The sequence below is a fragment of the Thunnus albacares genome, chromosome 14 (assembly GCF_914725855.1).
Source record: "Thunnus albacares chromosome 14, fThuAlb1.1, whole genome shotgun sequence".
NCBI classification, from domain to species: domain Eukaryota; kingdom Metazoa; phylum Chordata; class Actinopteri; order Scombriformes; family Scombridae; genus Thunnus; species Thunnus albacares.
Window position 1 is genome coordinate 20,974,710 of NC_058119.1, and position 16,451 is coordinate 20,991,160.

The following is a 16,451-nucleotide window of genomic DNA, read 5'->3' on the forward strand; positions in this document are numbered from 1 at the left end:
AAGTCTGAGGCTTTATTTTGAAAGGAGAAACGTTCCTGCTCAAGAACATTTTTAAATGTACCGCTTTTTACTAAACTATTAAAATGTTTCCACTGGTTTCCATATGCATTAGTTAGTACCCAGCTTGACAGAAATACACATTCTGTTTTAATTAGTCACATCAACTAAATGAACACAGATAAACTTACAATTAAAGACCAGAGAAAGAAAGATGCAGCAGAGATTAAGACGGTGTGACAGAAAGACAAAAGAAGATGGAAAGTCAAAAGAAACTGAAAGAACGATTAAGGACCGAGTCGGTCTCAACAGATTGAGCGAGAGAGACGGCGAGAGTGCAAGTACGAGAGAGGTGAGAAGGCAGGATGGCAGAGAGGGCACTCCGACAGCGAGGAGAGAAGAACGTGGCAAGGTCTCGTCACCAGGCCAACGGGCCCACCACTGTCAACATCATGGCACTCTGTGGTACACACACACACACACACACACATACGCACACACACACACACACGGCTGGCCGACGGCCCTCCCAGCTGCCCTATCCGTAACTGTCTGATTAGTTGTGCTAAGCAGCCCCTCCCCTGCCAACCATGGTGCCATCTGCTACCCAACAACATGGCTGCCGACCAGACAAGCACACACAAACACACACGCAGACACACAAAAGCACACAGCGAGCCTTATACCTGGCACTGCCCCGCTGCTGTCACACACAGACACACACATCAAACTTCACAGACACAGGTGTAGCCCAAAGGTATCAACACTTAACGTTCGCACAAAGGCATGCACACAGACTCGTGTAATTGCACGCTCACAAATATGAGTCAACACACATCATGAAGCGAGGATTCTTCGAGCATGTGTTCAACCGCACATACAAAAAGTCACACACGCAGTTGCTGTAGAGGTTGTGTGTGTGTGTGTGTGTGTGTGTGTGTGTGTGTGTGTGTGTGTGTGTGTGTGTGTGTGGTGACGGTGCTTAGGCATTGCTATTGCCAGGTAGAAAGAAAGATGCTGTGCTCAAGTGTGTGTGCGCTCGCTGGCAGCATTTGAAGGTTCATTATGGCCCCCACCTCTCCTGAGCGTCTGCAGCCCGCGTGGCGCCCCGGCCCTTTTATTCCGGGCCGTGATTGGACAAGGGCCTCCCGCCGAGTTGGTTTGCAGCAGTTTTGTCGCGCCCAGATTTCACTCGCTGCTCAAAGCGAGCCTCTGGCGGGACGCGGCATCTGCTGCCTCACCTTCCTCATTTACACTTCTCCGCCCTCACACACACACACGCAGTTCTGTTCACCGCCTTTCCAGACCTTGCTATCACGATGTACAACTGAGGGGAGAGGGGGGAGAAAAAAAAAGACAACTAGGTAGAGGTACAGAGAGAGAGCAGCAGCGTGACATGTTTAATAGAGTTTGGGGAACTTTGTATATAAGAGTCTCAGCGGTTGGTCTGGAGCTTTGTCTGAATATCTCTCCGCCTCTCAGTCTCAGCATCCATCTTCTGATTTCAGGGTCACAGAAAGGAGATTGTGGCCTTAAAACTCTCTGTCTACCTGCTCTCCTGCCTGTCTGTTTCACCCACTGTTCTCACACTATTAATATAACTATTAATATAAGTGATGGCCTCATTTTGTATTGTCTTGGTGTGCATGTTTCTATCTTCTGACACCTCATTTACAAGAAAAGCGTTTTAGAAAGCTATGAAATGGCACTACAGTGAAAGCACAAGTGCTGGTACTATCAACATCCAGTCAAAAAGATTTCAACTTACAACTTTAATATCTGAGCAGCTCCAAACCCTTTATAGTATGACCAGCCTTTGTCCACCTTGCTCCAATTGGTCTTTTCTCATGTATTACAGAGTTTTGTATATATTAGAGCTGCAACATTTGTTGATTATTCATTTGACAGAAAATTAATTCAACAGTCTCTGTCCCCAGTTTCTTAAATGTGAGGATTTGCTGTTTTTCTTCGACATATAAAAACAGTCATTTGAATATTTTTTGGTTCTGGACTGTTGGTCAGACAAACCAATCAAACTGAAGGCATCACCATAGGCTCTAAGATATTGTGAATAGCATTTTTTCACATTATTTTTTAACATGTCAGAGAAAAAACCATTAAATGATTAATAAAGAAAATAATCAGCAGATTAATCGATCATGAAAATAAGCATTAGTTTCAGCCCTAGTCAATATCCATTCCATTTGCTGCCACTTAGGTCACTGTGGCATAGGTTGGACATATAATCCCTCCAAATTCTGGACTTTCTCGAGCGTCTTCATCCCATTGGATGCACCCAGAATACATCCATAAACATCCAGGAGGCATCTTGATTACATGCCTGAAACACTTCACTTCTTTCAATTGAAAGGAGCAGCAGTTCTACTCAAAGCTCTTCATGCTGTCTCAGGTTTAGAGGTTCCTCAGTGTCCCAAGGCCGACATCTTAAGTCAAGGTTAGAAGTTCCCCCCTTGATGAAAGTAGTTCGGGGAAAGCCCTGGTTCTTTTTCCTGAGTCATCTCATAGTTTGCTACACACTCTTTGAGAGTCATTCCCAACTGCCTCTCCATACTCCTCCCACAACAAAGATTTTACTCTAAAGGTCACAGAAGCTTCAAGCCCAAAAGGCCTCCTTCAGCTCACAGGGAGCAGTAGGTCATGACCTGTCTCTTTCAGAGTGGTTTATCTCTCTGTCTACTGAGGTTGGCAGGGGTAAGCAGCTGTCTCGATAAGGCTGGCTGTATCCCATGGTAACCAAGGTCAGGTGGAGATATGCTGTGCTTTGTGCAGACAGTGAGGCTGATCTCCTTGTAGAATGGATAGCAAGTGTACAGACTACGTGACTTCAGTTAACTTTAATCAGCATATTGTCTCGTTTACGTTATAGTTCAATAACCAATAGAGGCATAGATGTGAGAAGAATAACCGTATTTGGAGGTAGTAAGGGTAAGGATTTAGTGAAGGGTTTAAATACTCTTGTCTGGAAGTAGACGGCAGAATTGAGCGGCATTGCACAGTGTTTTCACTTGTACTGTAACTCTGTTCTCCTCAATCGAGCTTCAATAAATTCCTGTGTAAGACATCCCGATCGCCTGCCAAGCTCTTCACTTTGGGTTAACCAGCTCTACATTAATTCCTTCAATGTCCACCCGCAAGTTCTTGTGGTACAGCCACTGCAGGCACCCATGACCTTCTGGTCACAACTCAAACCAGCTGCCTCTGCAATCAAGGCTTTGACTGTGGCCTTATTAAATCCAATGTCCCCAAACATCATGATGCAGGAAACCTTTTCCAGATGTTGGAGTTGGAGACTTTGCTGTCAGAAACCTATAGCAGCCATTCACAGTTGACCCTCGCTGCAAGTTTCGTTGCACTGGGTCCAGCAGCCTCCACGCCTCCTGATCTGATTCACTACCCGGAAGTTTTATCTGAAAGCTCTACTACTTTCTTCAACTAAGTGTCCATGTCATACAGCCACAGATCAGATTATATGAATGGTCATGTTCAGATATTTCCTGTCCCAAGAATCCACAAGTTAGACAAGTTCTAGGTGAGAAAGTTAACTTATTCACTGAAGTATTTTCAGCTCCAGGTCCATCGACAGCTCTAAGCAAGCACCCTCATGAACATGGATGCTTGATTTCATGGGGATAACAAAACTGGAAGATTTGGGGCCTTGCAGACTTTCCACTCGTCCAAAACACAAAGCATGCACACAGGTCTCAGCTAACCACGGGTACACTAACGCATGCAAACACACATCTACCCATTCATGCCTATCTGGCATGTGTTGAAACAGAAGTTATGCTGGGCAGTTTTTACTGTGGCCTTTGGGATCTGTGATCACAACACGGGAAGCGAGAGGGCCGGTTGGAGACAAGGAAAGAAGAAAAAGTGAAGAAAGACAGGAACAAACAAACAAAACAAACTTAGTAAAGCCCTCTGCTGGGCTGGGGCTGGGACTGGAGCGTGTGTGTGTGTATGTGAGGCGATGTGAACAGAGTGACGGGGATTAGGACAGATCCTGGGCTGTCCAACTCACAGCTGGCTGATGATCCAATCCTGGAGCGCAGCGCAGCGCACCAGCCGCCATGGGACCCCCGGATACGTGCATGCATCTGTGTGTGAGTGAGGGTGTGTGTGTGTGATTGCGTCTGTGTGTACAGGCATGCGGTTATACGAATGACGTGCGTTTCAGTGTGCACATTTGCAAGCGTGCAGTTGTACAAACAAATATGTGTGTGTGTGTGTTAGTCAGAAAGGAAGGTAGGGCTATCGGAAATCAAACAGAGGCTGTCTGTGCTTCATGTCCCCCGTTTGAAGGCGGGCTGTGATCATTTGGGCCACGAGAGGAGGACAGAATGAAAGAGGGGAGCGAGCAAGTTGCACAGATAGAATCAAAGAGCTGCCTTCGAAGGCTGGTCATACAAATGCCTCCCAGCCTCACTACTGTGAATCTCACACTCTAACTCTCAAAGAACACACATACAGCAAACACAGTTACACAAACCAGCCCACCACAGCTACAAAGACTCATGCATGGCTCTGTAGTGAACAAGAGAGGGCAAACGGAAGCACGACTACGAATGAACTGCATGTCGTTCTGTATAACCCCAGAAGGCCCGCAGATGGACAGAAAGAGACAAAGGTACGGGGGGTGGAGGGAGGGACAATCGCTTGAGGTTTATTTGTTTAGTTTGGAAAGGCATGAGAAAAAAGCAATAGAGAAATGAGGGGAAAAAAAGGGAAAAAACAAACCAAGCTCTGACCAAATTTCAGCAGGTGTGTGTATGTGACATGTGGATGTGTGTGTGTGATCGTGTATCTGTGTTTGATGCTTGCTTTCTACACTGCTCCAAAAGCTTCCGGCTACCCTGCTTTGCTAAATGCCCTCGTTCATCTATACGTATCTCAGAGATATAACTCCATTTTTAAAAACACCAAGTTTGGCCTGCTGAACATTGAGAATAGAAACTGAAATCTCCTCTGTGTGCCCTCAGTAGACCTTCCTTGTTTCAGCATTCATAATGCTAAGCGACATAAAACAGTAATTTCAAATTTTATGTATTTTATGTATTTGAAGGCGTCAGTACACTTCAACCAAAGTGCTTGTCGGATAGTCCGACAGCATCTAAAACCCGCTCTGCCCACACCTTTCCAGAGTCCAACAATCTCTGTAACTTTCCAAAACTGACAATCCAACAAGCACGGTGACTTAACATGGCGACTGTTGAGGTGTACTGTGAGAAAATAAGCCAGGTTTGAACTTTTCCTCTTAAGCTTTGAATATGTTCTGAACAACTGTCACGTATCACCCTTCCTTATGACAGCAGGCTTGAGTTAGTTTTGCCTTCAGACATGATCAGTTGACTTATAGTACAAATTAGTTTTTTCCTAGCAGACCACTGCCTGAAGATTGGTAGCCTGACCAGCTGGACCTGGTCTGTTTCTTTAGACGATACTAAATGCAAAGAAACAATTAACCAACTGCTAGAATCAAATGGATGATTATTGATACGTGCAGAGTAGGTCATAATTACTTATTACCAATGTTTTGTACTTTAAGTCATAGCAGAACATGATAAAATATACATACAGTTTGGGATGACCAGCATTGTTTGGTAAAATGTCTTTCATAACCCCTAATCCTAATCTCAACTCTCAACACTACATGCTTAACCTTATTATTATTATTATTATATACTGTGTATTATATACTGTATATATTTTATATTTTTATATATTTATGCTGTTAAGTGAGTGGATTGCCGCCAAAGCAGGTTTCATTGTGTTTAACATGCAATGACAATAAAGCATCTATTTATTTAATCTTAAATCCAATTTAAGCTTTAATCAACATGAGCTCCTTAAAAAAAGTGAAGTTAAGTTTTAAGTCCTTAAAAAAGTAAAGCTATTTTTGTAATCATTCTATCTTGTGACAACATTTGAGGCTCTCACACAGACACAAACATGCAGTCTTTATAAGCTGTTCCACCCCTGCTATTTAGCTTCATTGACGCCTTTTGCTTTCAAATATCACTATATTGATTGATCATTTTTATGACTTATTATTAGTTTTCTGTGAATTACTTGATGACAGCCCTGCTTTTTAAAAGCTCTAGCACTAAATGCTACATGTGATTTTGTGATATTGACTATGCAGAAGTGATCTTTGTGCACCTGTACATAGACAGCTGCGTAGAAGATAAAGAAGTGGTTCAAAATAAAAAGTCCCTGGCGTGCCCCAGTAGCCTACTGGTCAGGACACATACCACATAACTGCAGCTTCCGTAGTTTGGTTCACTTCCCCTCTCTCTCCCCTTGTTTTCTGTCATCTCTGTTGCTATCTAATAAAGGCTTGAAAGAGAATAATCCCCACTTCCATTTTTTTTTTAAAATACAGAATAGTTTCCACACACTGTGGACTCTACGTTGGTTTATTCAACAGCAATGTTTCTGTCAAGCCATTTTTTTATTGTGATACTGAATATGGACATGCTTCTCATGTACTACTGAAGAAAAAATAAAAGATATCTATATTAAATCAGTATCAGAAGTGGCTTTCACTGCTAATGACCAAAATTGAATTTGAATGGCTACATGTTCAGCCAAGTCAACAGCTGTCAAACATCTAGTATGCATCTGCGGACAGATAAAACTATAAACTCTGTCATGCACATACACCCGCACACATGGCAGTGAAATGGTTTTGTCCAGTAGCTCCTCTAGTACAGGTCAAAGTCATCATGTTGCCACATTAATATGCATGTCATTCTCCACAGCTGGCTGCAAAATACACACACACACACACACACACACACACACACTTCCTGCTTCATCCCTTAAACACAAGACAGCCCGCCATGCGGCCAGTGTGTTAGCGCTGGCCAGCTGACAGACAAACACACTTAAACACAGATCAGAGCCGAGAGCAGCAGTGGACAGACACACACACACACACACACACACAGCCAGGCTGACAGATACAAACACAAATATACAGACGCGCACACACACACACACACACACACACACACGCACTCACACAGATTACACAAACTTGCATCCCGCAGCCTCCAGCGCCACAGGGCACCACCGCCACATCTGTGCCCATCTCAGACACCTCGGCTGTGGGCAGCGGGGGTGAGAGAGTGCCCTGGGCGGCTGGCATGGGCTGGCATGGCCCTGGCAGTGGATGGTGTGGAAGGGAACAGCAGCCAGCGGATAACAGGATAGACAGAGGGAAGGAAAGGAGAAGGGAGGAATGCAGGAGGAAAGGAAAGGAAAAAAAAAAAAATCAACGGGAGAAAAGAATAAAGAAAAGAAAAGAAATTGCTTCAAGGATAGAAGATGTCAAGGAAGAAGAGCTAAGGACACCAGGACAGCTGGAGGTATGAACGATAAAAAAATTTAACTGAAGGAGTGATACAGGAGGGCAGGAAAAAATGGGATAGAAAGATGCAGAAATAGATATGATGAGAGAAGATAGAAGATAGAGGTAAGAGGGAGGGGGGGCCGGTAGCGCCTGTTGTGAGAACGGGTGCAGGGCACTGGCAGGTGGCACTTAGGCCAGGCTGTCCAGTGACCATCAGCCGCACTGTTCTCTGTGTGTGTGTGTGTGCGCGCCAGGGACAGAAGAAAGGCTCAGGCGCCATTTTGGCTCTGCTGGAGCTGTTGCTGGGCTGGGCACTGGCCTGGTGGCACAGAGCGGGCAGTGTGTGTTTGTGTGTGTGTGTGTGTGTGTTTGTATATAAGTGTGTGTGTTGCATTATGTTGTGGCATGCTTAACAGGATTAGAGGTGACCTGGTGAGGTCCAGTTGGTACTGGGACCATGGCACAGCGGTGCGCATGTGTGTTTATGTGTGTGTGGGTTGTATAATAGGATTAGCTGTTACCTGGTGCGGTACAGTTGGTGTGCTGGTCTGAACTGGACTGGACTGGGCCGAGCTGGGCAGGAGCTGGGCAGAGGGGAGCGCTGTGTGTATATGTATATGTGTGTGTGTGTGAGTGTGAGTGTGGTGGCATGTATAATAGGATTAGGTACTACCTGGTGAGGTGCAGTTGGCGCTGGGCATTTGCCAGCTGTTCTGCTAGGCTCAGGGCTTCGGCCTGCCATTGGCTCCCGTCCTTTTGGACCGCCTCCAGATGCTGCCGACAGCCAACCAGCTCTGAGCTCAGCCTTTCCACTTCCTGTCCCGCAGAGATGGAAGGAGAGAGGGAAGAGGAGGTGAGGAAATCTTTCACAACAACCCACCTTATGCCCTCAGACAAACACGACGTTTAAGGCTGACTACAACCTCATGTAAAGGTTGAGCATGACATGGAAATCATTTTAGGTTTAATCATCTAAAATTAAAAATTAATTGCTTGAAAAACAGTAAAATTGTCTTGTTTACAGTATCATAAAATATCAGAGGAATTCATATTTTTTATGAGGCATTCCAATAAAAAAAATCTTTGTTGTGTTTCGACATGATTTGAAAATAAATATTTGAGGAGCTGCTGATTTTGCTTCTTACCTCGATACAGCCTCCTCAAAAAATGGTAAATGCTTACAAATTATTGACACAACTAACTGATCATTGGCTGACTTAAAAATTAATTAACTAATCTAATAAATCTAAACTAATCAATGTGTTGAATGCAGACGTACCTGTGAAGCCTTTTCCATCTGCCTCTTGGTCTTGGAGTTGAGCTCTCGGAGCTCTCTCTCTGCCTCCTCTTTCTTTAGTTGGGCCTGGCTGAGCTTATATCGCAGATCCACACACACCTACAGATGACAAAGACTGATTAAAAACTGCCAGCCCTTAACAAATATTACTTAATGTCCGTTGCTTCTTCATTTACTGTTTTTTCTGATTTTCTTTTCATCATCTTACCCTTATCTTAAAAGGTTCTTCATTTCAATAGTCATCCAACCATCTGCATTTATTTCCAGGCTAAAGCTCACTGATCTAAATATGTTGTAATACTGACCTATTTTGCTAAAAAAAAAATCGCAATCTACTCTTTATAAGTTCAATAATACTATGCAATTCATGTTTAAATTTGCTACACTATGGGCTACTATCATTTTTATCGTTTTCATTTGTTGGTTATAATATCTATTAGAATTATCTATCAAAATATACAATTGTAATTATGTAAAAATGTGACACTGAAAATAGTTCTCATCTGCCCTCATCCAGTACCACTACCGAACAGAAACTGGGTTGATATGAATTCAGTGTCTTCAAGACATTTTAGCAGGGCGAATATTTGTTAATGTTCAATGCTTGAACTAAAGTCTTCCAATTTAAGCCAAATCTGCAGCCCACTAGACAATTCTGTTGCTGCTTTGCTACAGTTTACATGTACAGTACCAATCGAAAGTTTGGACACACCCTCACATTCGCATGAATGAGAACTGTACATATACTCCTGTAATTTTACAATACAAGAATTATCAAAACCTTATCTAAGCTTCTTCAAATGAAGCTTGCTTATTGAACTGACCCTTAATTTATTTATGTACTCACATTGAATATACCCTTCCAACAACAGCCAGAAAATAAATACTGAAATAGATAAACCTTTGCTGCCATCCAGTGGATTTACAGGAGCATTACAAGTAGACAGTACAGACTGCATCTGTGTGCTCTCTACCTCTGTTCCTTCAAAGTTACAACTATCTTTTTAAGTTTGACCTCCCAAAGCTAAAAGAGTCTCCAGTTGTCTTTAATCATGCAGATTCAAACTCCTAAGTGCAAACTATGATCGATGTAAGCACCAGTCAAGTAACAATACATGTTGACATAAGGTGTTCTTCCACACTGCACACAGTGTACCTTGGTATTGTCTTGTTCCTGACTGGTAAGTCTGTGAAGAGTGTCTTCCAGCTGATTGGTCAGTGAGCTCTTGTCTCTGTGAGCTCTGTCTAGCTGCCCTTCCAACTCAGCTACACGCTGAGAGAGGCTGGACACCTGATACAAACACACATTTTTTCCTTTGTGATTTCATTGAATTCAAAACAAGAAAAACATCCCCACAAATAAGAATATTAAAAATTTTGCTAAACAATTTAAATATATCCCCTTGTGGTTGTTAATCACCATAGAGGTATGAATGGTGTTTTTCCGTTTGTTCATTAATATTTAAGTATTTCAAAGCAACCGGAACTGGGATAAGAACTACATGCAGTACATACCTTTAAACAAAACTATAGGTCAACCAATGAGTTCTCTATAAACTCAAAAAGTTAATAAGTGAGATTTACTGTATGTGCCAGCTCCTCTCTCTGTTTGCGGGCCTCAGTCCGGCCCTCCTCTCTGGCCTCAGCCAGTCTCTCCTGCAAGGCCTGGGCTTGTCGTTCCAGCTGTTCTCTCTGTCGAGCCAGCTCCCTTGAGAACTGCTCACACTGCACCTCCACCTGCATGCATACAAACAGCAACTTAGGAGGAATCTCTTAACTGAGTGAATGACCTTCACAAATAAAAAAAGGATGTTAAAGCAAACACACAGCACAACTGGAAAGGTTTGGTGGTTGTGTTTATGTTTCTCTAACCCTAGCTTTGTGAAGATTTGCTTCTTCAGCCATCTCCACAGCCTGTTTGACCTGAAGACAGGCTGACCACTCCCGATGTTGCGCCTCCTGCTGACTAGCCCGCACAGCACGTAGAGCCACCAGCAACTCATCACGCTCCCTGTAAGGATGGACAAGCATAAAAACCATCACATAGTTAAGACAAACAAAAAACTGCAAAGTATGAATGTGTCTGTGTGTTTCCCCACTGACTTGGTAAGCCTGTCAATAGCCTGGACATGCAGATTTGTGTGAGTCCCAGCCAAGACCGCTTCGTGCTGTGCACACTGAAGACACAATCCTGCCACACGGGGCGCTCCATCCGCCCTCAGTGCATCCGCAGCCTGTTTCTCCCTGTGTCTCAGACGAACCTTCACCTCCTCACACTCCTTCTGACTGACTGACAGATCCTTCCTGATGATGGAAACAGAGATAGAAAGGGGGCAGGAAAGGAGATGAGTATTGGTCTTTTATTGTTTAAGAAATAACACAGATAAGAAAAATCTATAGTTACTGGCTACACTGGCTTCACAGCTAGACCAGTACACTGACCTGAGAGAGATGACCTGAGCCTCCAAGCTTTCAATCTGGGCCTGGTGGATCACTCTCAATTGTTCCTGATGAACACAAATGATTTCAGAGCAAAATGTTTGTATCTTTGAAACACAACGTTGAATCTATGTATGAGATTAAACAGGATGGGATGGGGTTATGATTTTGATGAACAACTGTATACTGCACTAGTAATCTGTAGGACATTCTTGTTTACTGGTTGTTTTTCAGTTTATACAACTGACGACTGAAATTCAATATATTCATATTCTTCAAAGGCTTTGATATTTTCAGGCTTCCTCAGAGAATTATCCCAACTACTCTCGTCTTGAATACAAAGCACACAAATCTATGATATTGCAGAAATTTCATGACTGCTGAGAGTAACGTGGGATTGAGATGGGAGGATGAGAACTAAGCAGTAACTAGAGGACAGGAGAGAACGGATTAATCTTCCCTACCAGCTCATTTTTCCATGCGGTGATTTCTGCTCTCTGCAGCTCTCGGTGTCCTGTATTGGAGGCTATGTGGCTGCTGGCTGCCGTACCTTCATTCACCTGAGTAACAGCAGGACAGGATGAACAGTTTTAAGAGGATGAGTACTTTTCTCAAGATGATGGTAATCACTGTGCAAGCCATGCTGGATGTAATGACTTAACATTTGGAATCTCCTGAAGATAGCTGATATCTTCTGAATTTTAGCAGAGTAATGTAAAGGACAGAAGAAACCAAATTGTCTGTAACTTTTTTTTAAAAAAATCACAGGTATTTTACAATTTATTTGATATATTACAATGTATGCACCCTCATATAGATGGCAGTAAAAATGAACATATATTTCACATCATATATCACAAGAACAGAAATCATACACATGATTTTCACACACATTACCGTAGAGTTTTGAAATGTGTAATCCTTCAGAGATTCATCCACTTTGGATTTGAGTTGTGAATGCAGCTTCTCATTCTCCACCACGACCACCCTGACACGCTGTTTCATCCCCTGCAGCTCCTCCTGAAGTCATGCACGCAGACAAATGAATCAAAACTCAACTAAATAAGCACACTAGTAAAAATGTCTGCAAATATAAAAACACAAACATTACGGTGCATACCTTGCAGAATTTGACCTCAGCTTCCAGATGTTGGATGTACTCTGACTGGTTGTGAATCATTGGGACCAAATCCTGAATGCCAGGCAAACTGGACTTTCCCTCTTGCTGCACTCTCTGACAGAGAAAAGAAGTGTGTAAATCAGAAATAAGGCACCACATTCACCACATTGAGCTATGGAGAATGTATCCTAGCCTGACAAATATTTCTGTAATAGGCTTTCCCTAGGCCTGACATATTTAAATGTTGAGCCACGCAAAGCTGAACACTCTACCTTGGATGGAGTGTGTTTCTTTGGAGGAGAGAGAGGAGCGGGCATTTCTCTGCACTGCTTCAGCAGAAGGCTCTTCAGCTGGTTGACTACAACAGACACCGAAACAGACACACACACACACACACACACACACACACACACACACACACACACACACACACACAACCAAAAGCATTTTATTTTAACTTTGTGGACTGTCTGACAACAAGATTATGAGCAGGAAAATCTCCAGTCAGACAGTCGTGCCACAACTAACTGCAGAGTATCCACTATATATATAGTGCTCTAAAATATCCACAATAAAATTGAAAAAAGTACTAAATACTAATGTAATGTACCACATTTTATAGATGCAAAAATTACAGTCTTGTGAGTCTACACCTGTCAGTGATGATGCAAAATGATGATGATTAGTAAGTGTCTAAAATCTCAATTTATTGCTCACTATAGAGTAAACTGCTGAGTGTCTATTACACAGCAAGTAGTGAATGAGTGAATGAGGGAGTGATTTCGGACACAGCCTACTAAATGTCACCTGCTTCGCTCTGTGTCTTTTGGCTCCATGCAGCCGTGTCCTCTTCAGCCATGGCAGTGAAGAGGCTGCCATCACTGCCTCTGACTTCCTCCACCTCTTCTCCATCAGGGTTCAGCTGCTCCAGAGCACTACTCAGCTGCTGGATGCTCTGGTTGGCCCGCTCTGAAACCAATATAAACACACACAGTATATTATTTCTGTACCCCATGACAGTTTAACTTATAAATTAGAGAGAGAGCCACAGGCAAAAGACTTACTCATCACCGAAACTGCAGAGAGGACTGGATTGGTGATGCCATAAGTTTTCACACTGTAATGAATCCTATAGTTCATTCTAGGGCTGCTGAATGGACCAGAATCTAAACCTCATCTAGGTGCAGGAACTCACAAAACCATTACTGGTAAACAAACAGTTCCTCACTTCCTTTCTAGAGGGAAGTTCCAGGTTTATTCCAGTGACAACACAAATAGGTCTTTCTCACGGCAGCTATTTTGACATTTCACAATAGGAAAAGGTATAATTAATTACATTAGGGTTGCAACTAACAATTATCTTCATTATCAACTGATCTCTTCTGCTGTGAAAAATGGCGCAATTTGCTGGTGTTGTCTGACCAGCAGACCAAAAGCTCAATATTTTGAATTTACTCACACATATGACAAAGACAAGCAGCAAATCCAAACATTTGCAAAGCTGAAACCAGAGAATATTTGGCATTTTTGCTTAAAAAATTTCTGAAACAATTAGTCCATTATCAAAATAATTTACAGATTTATTTTCTGTCTATGAACTTATCAATTAATCAACTAATCAGCTCTAAATGGCATTAATTACTGACGCTGCATTCCATTTAGCTACTTTGGTTTCAGCATCCTGGTATCGTGCATGCTGGCTCATTAAAGTCCCTCTCCACTCAAAAATGTGTTTTTCTTCTTGTTCCTACAGTTGGATGTTTGAGCTTCACTGTGTAGAATGATGTATGTGCAGAGTTTGACACCATAAGGTTGTTTTCACATTCGTCTGCTGAAAGCGGAAAGTTTCTCTGAGCTCATTGAGCCAATTGTGGTTCAATATTCAACTTACAACTAAGTATGATATGGAAAATTGAAACTTCCAGTGCACACACACTGAGAATGGACTTTACAGTGAGACAGGAGACATCTTGTGCCCAACATTTAAACTTCTGAAATGAAAAATATTTACATATTCATAGAGTGGGTTTTTCTTAATGAGCAAAAAGGAGATGCCATTTCTAAGGATTTTGACAAGAACTTTTTTGTGGAAAAAACATATCAGACATAAATTATTCAAGGCAGAGTATTTTATAAACATCTTAAAACATGTCTGGAGGGAATCTTTAATGGTAGTTGTAACACTTGTGCTTTCCTCACAAAGTTAAAATGTATCCACTTCTGGCTAGATGGGTTAGCTCATGTATAGCAATTCTGAAAAAGGACAATTTTGGAGGTTTTGGACGTCTTTGGAAGTAACTAGCAAGCTTATCTGAAACTGAAGCATCAACCTAACATTCATTTCTACCAGAGTGCTTGGCATCAGTCTCTCCAAAGAGCAACAGGTGGCAGTGATGCGACCTTAACGGCCCCATCATTTTAACAACAGTAATATCAGTGACACTACTATATTAATACGGCTAAAACTTATTAATTTTGTACAGAGCACCTCTTAAGACACCCAGCTGTAACACTGTAATGTGCTAAATTGTGTCAACGAACTCCTCTCAGTTTAACTAGCTGCTCATTACGTGAAGTAAGTTAGCAAATTTCGCGAGTTAAAATGTTAACTTACGCCTGAGCTCCTTTTGGTAAGCACCCAGCTGCTCCGCTTCCTCCTCGTCTGAATCTAACGGTTTCATTGATTTAAAATCGTTGTTATATTACACCATGTTACGAACTAAACATGCTAGGCTATGCATAACAACTACAACATCAACCATCATATCACACACGTCGTAACGGTCATCGATTCGCAACGATAGTGTGTTTGTTTTACTAAACCCGTGTGTCCGGAAGGCGGTGTTCACTTTTTGTTATTGTGATATGACGTACCGCCCGGCGTGGAACTCAGCGCGTACCGTGAACAATAAAACGAGCCAACCATCTGCCAACGGCTGCCACTTCCGTAAACTCAGGCAGATGCTGGGAGTTGTAGTCCTTATTTGTAGTCTCAATTACTATTTTTATGTTTGCGACCCTGTGGTGAATATAGTGTATTGCAACTTAACATACTCTAAATAAGGCATCACTATTACAGGTGATAATGAGGTGTTATTCTTATAATGTAAAGTCTACGAAGCTGTAAAGCTAAATGTGTGGATTTAAATTAAAAAAATACTTCAAAAGCCTACCTGAAAATGCTGTTCCTCATCATTAGAATGCAGAACTCACAGAGAAATGACACCTTAACTCTGCAGCTTCTGCAGTTTTTAGCCACTTTAATTTACTTTATTTATTCCAGGTTTAACAGTCTCACCGAATATCCTATCTAATGTAAAAAAGCAAATTCATGGACCAAACCAGAGCTAAAATGCCAGTTAATGTTGAGCTTACATTTGTCAGGTGGCCGGAAATGCCACTCTGCTCATGTTGCTCTGTGTCTACTAGATGTGTAAGTAGTCAGTTAATTGCAAACACTCAGGTTGAGTATCTAAGCTCAATACTTTTGGGAAACAGACTGAAATGTGTCAGAACCACCAAATAAATCTATATCAAAAGTATCAAAAGATAACAAATGCTTTGATTCAGATTAAAATATTTCCTGATTTAAATCATAACTTAATAGAAAATTGTAGACTGTATGTCATTCATATTTTTTTAAAGATCCCCCTCAGACATGCTTGAATACATATAAAAAATACTTGTCTGATATGTTTTTTTTTCATCAAAAAAAGTCACCTCCCAAAAAATCCTTGAAATTGCACCTCTTCCTTCTCTCTTACTGAAAAATTGAGAATCTATGACTATGTAAATGTTTTTTATTTCAGATATTTAACTGCTAGACACAAGGTATCTCTTGCTTCAACATTAAACTCAAAAACTTGTCAACACATGAATGTGAAAGCAGCCTTCTATTGTCAAACTCTGCACATACTGTACATCATTCTGCACAGTGAAGCTCAAACATCCAGCTGAAGGAACAAGGAGAAAAAACTAATATTTGACTGGAGGGGAACTTTAAGTTCTTGTATGGCTGCTTTTCATTAAGACAAAATTAAATACTGATGCATTTGAGAAGTTTTCCTTATTTTGTCAAAATATTTTTTTTAAAAAAAGAGAAAAATATTTTTATATTCCTCAAAGTAAGGTGTCAGAAAAACAAGAAAAAAACGGTATTGCTTTGGCATAAACACTGAAACTCAGGTATCGTAGGTATTGGTATCAAAAAATAAACACATTAA

At 41.8% G+C, this 16,451-nt stretch overlaps 1 protein-coding gene across 3 annotated transcripts in view; it reads right to left on the reverse strand.

Annotated features, from left to right (window-relative positions):
- sdccag8 (SHH signaling and ciliogenesis regulator sdccag8) overlaps positions 1–15,033 on the reverse strand; it is a 48,608-nt gene extending 33,575 nt beyond the window's left edge. For 2 of the 3 annotated variants that reach the window (XM_044371931.1, XM_044371933.1), the window contains exons 1-13: positions 14,843–15,032; positions 13,036–13,197; positions 12,501–12,586; positions 12,229–12,342; positions 12,006–12,128; positions 11,573–11,668; positions 11,112–11,176; positions 10,773–10,973; positions 10,542–10,680; positions 10,254–10,406; positions 9,826–9,960; positions 8,652–8,768; positions 8,046–8,188 (exon numbers count right to left, since the gene is read on the reverse strand). In XM_044371931.1, coding sequence (XP_044227866.1) covers positions 8,046–8,188; positions 8,652–8,768; positions 9,826–9,960; positions 10,254–10,406; positions 10,542–10,680; positions 10,773–10,973; positions 11,112–11,176; positions 11,573–11,668; positions 12,006–12,128; positions 12,229–12,342; positions 12,501–12,586; positions 13,036–13,197; positions 14,843–14,909 — 1,601 coding nt within the window. In that variant the 5' untranslated portion in view covers positions 14,910–15,032. Of the gene's footprint in view, positions 1–8,045; positions 8,189–8,651; positions 8,769–9,825; positions 9,961–10,253; positions 10,407–10,541; positions 10,681–10,772; positions 10,974–11,111; positions 11,177–11,572; positions 11,669–12,005; positions 12,129–12,228; positions 12,343–12,500; positions 12,587–13,035; positions 13,198–14,842 lie in introns of all 3 variants that reach the window. The other variant, XM_044371934.1, reaches the window with a different exon arrangement.
- Between the last annotated feature and the right edge of the window lie 1,418 nt (positions 15,034–16,451).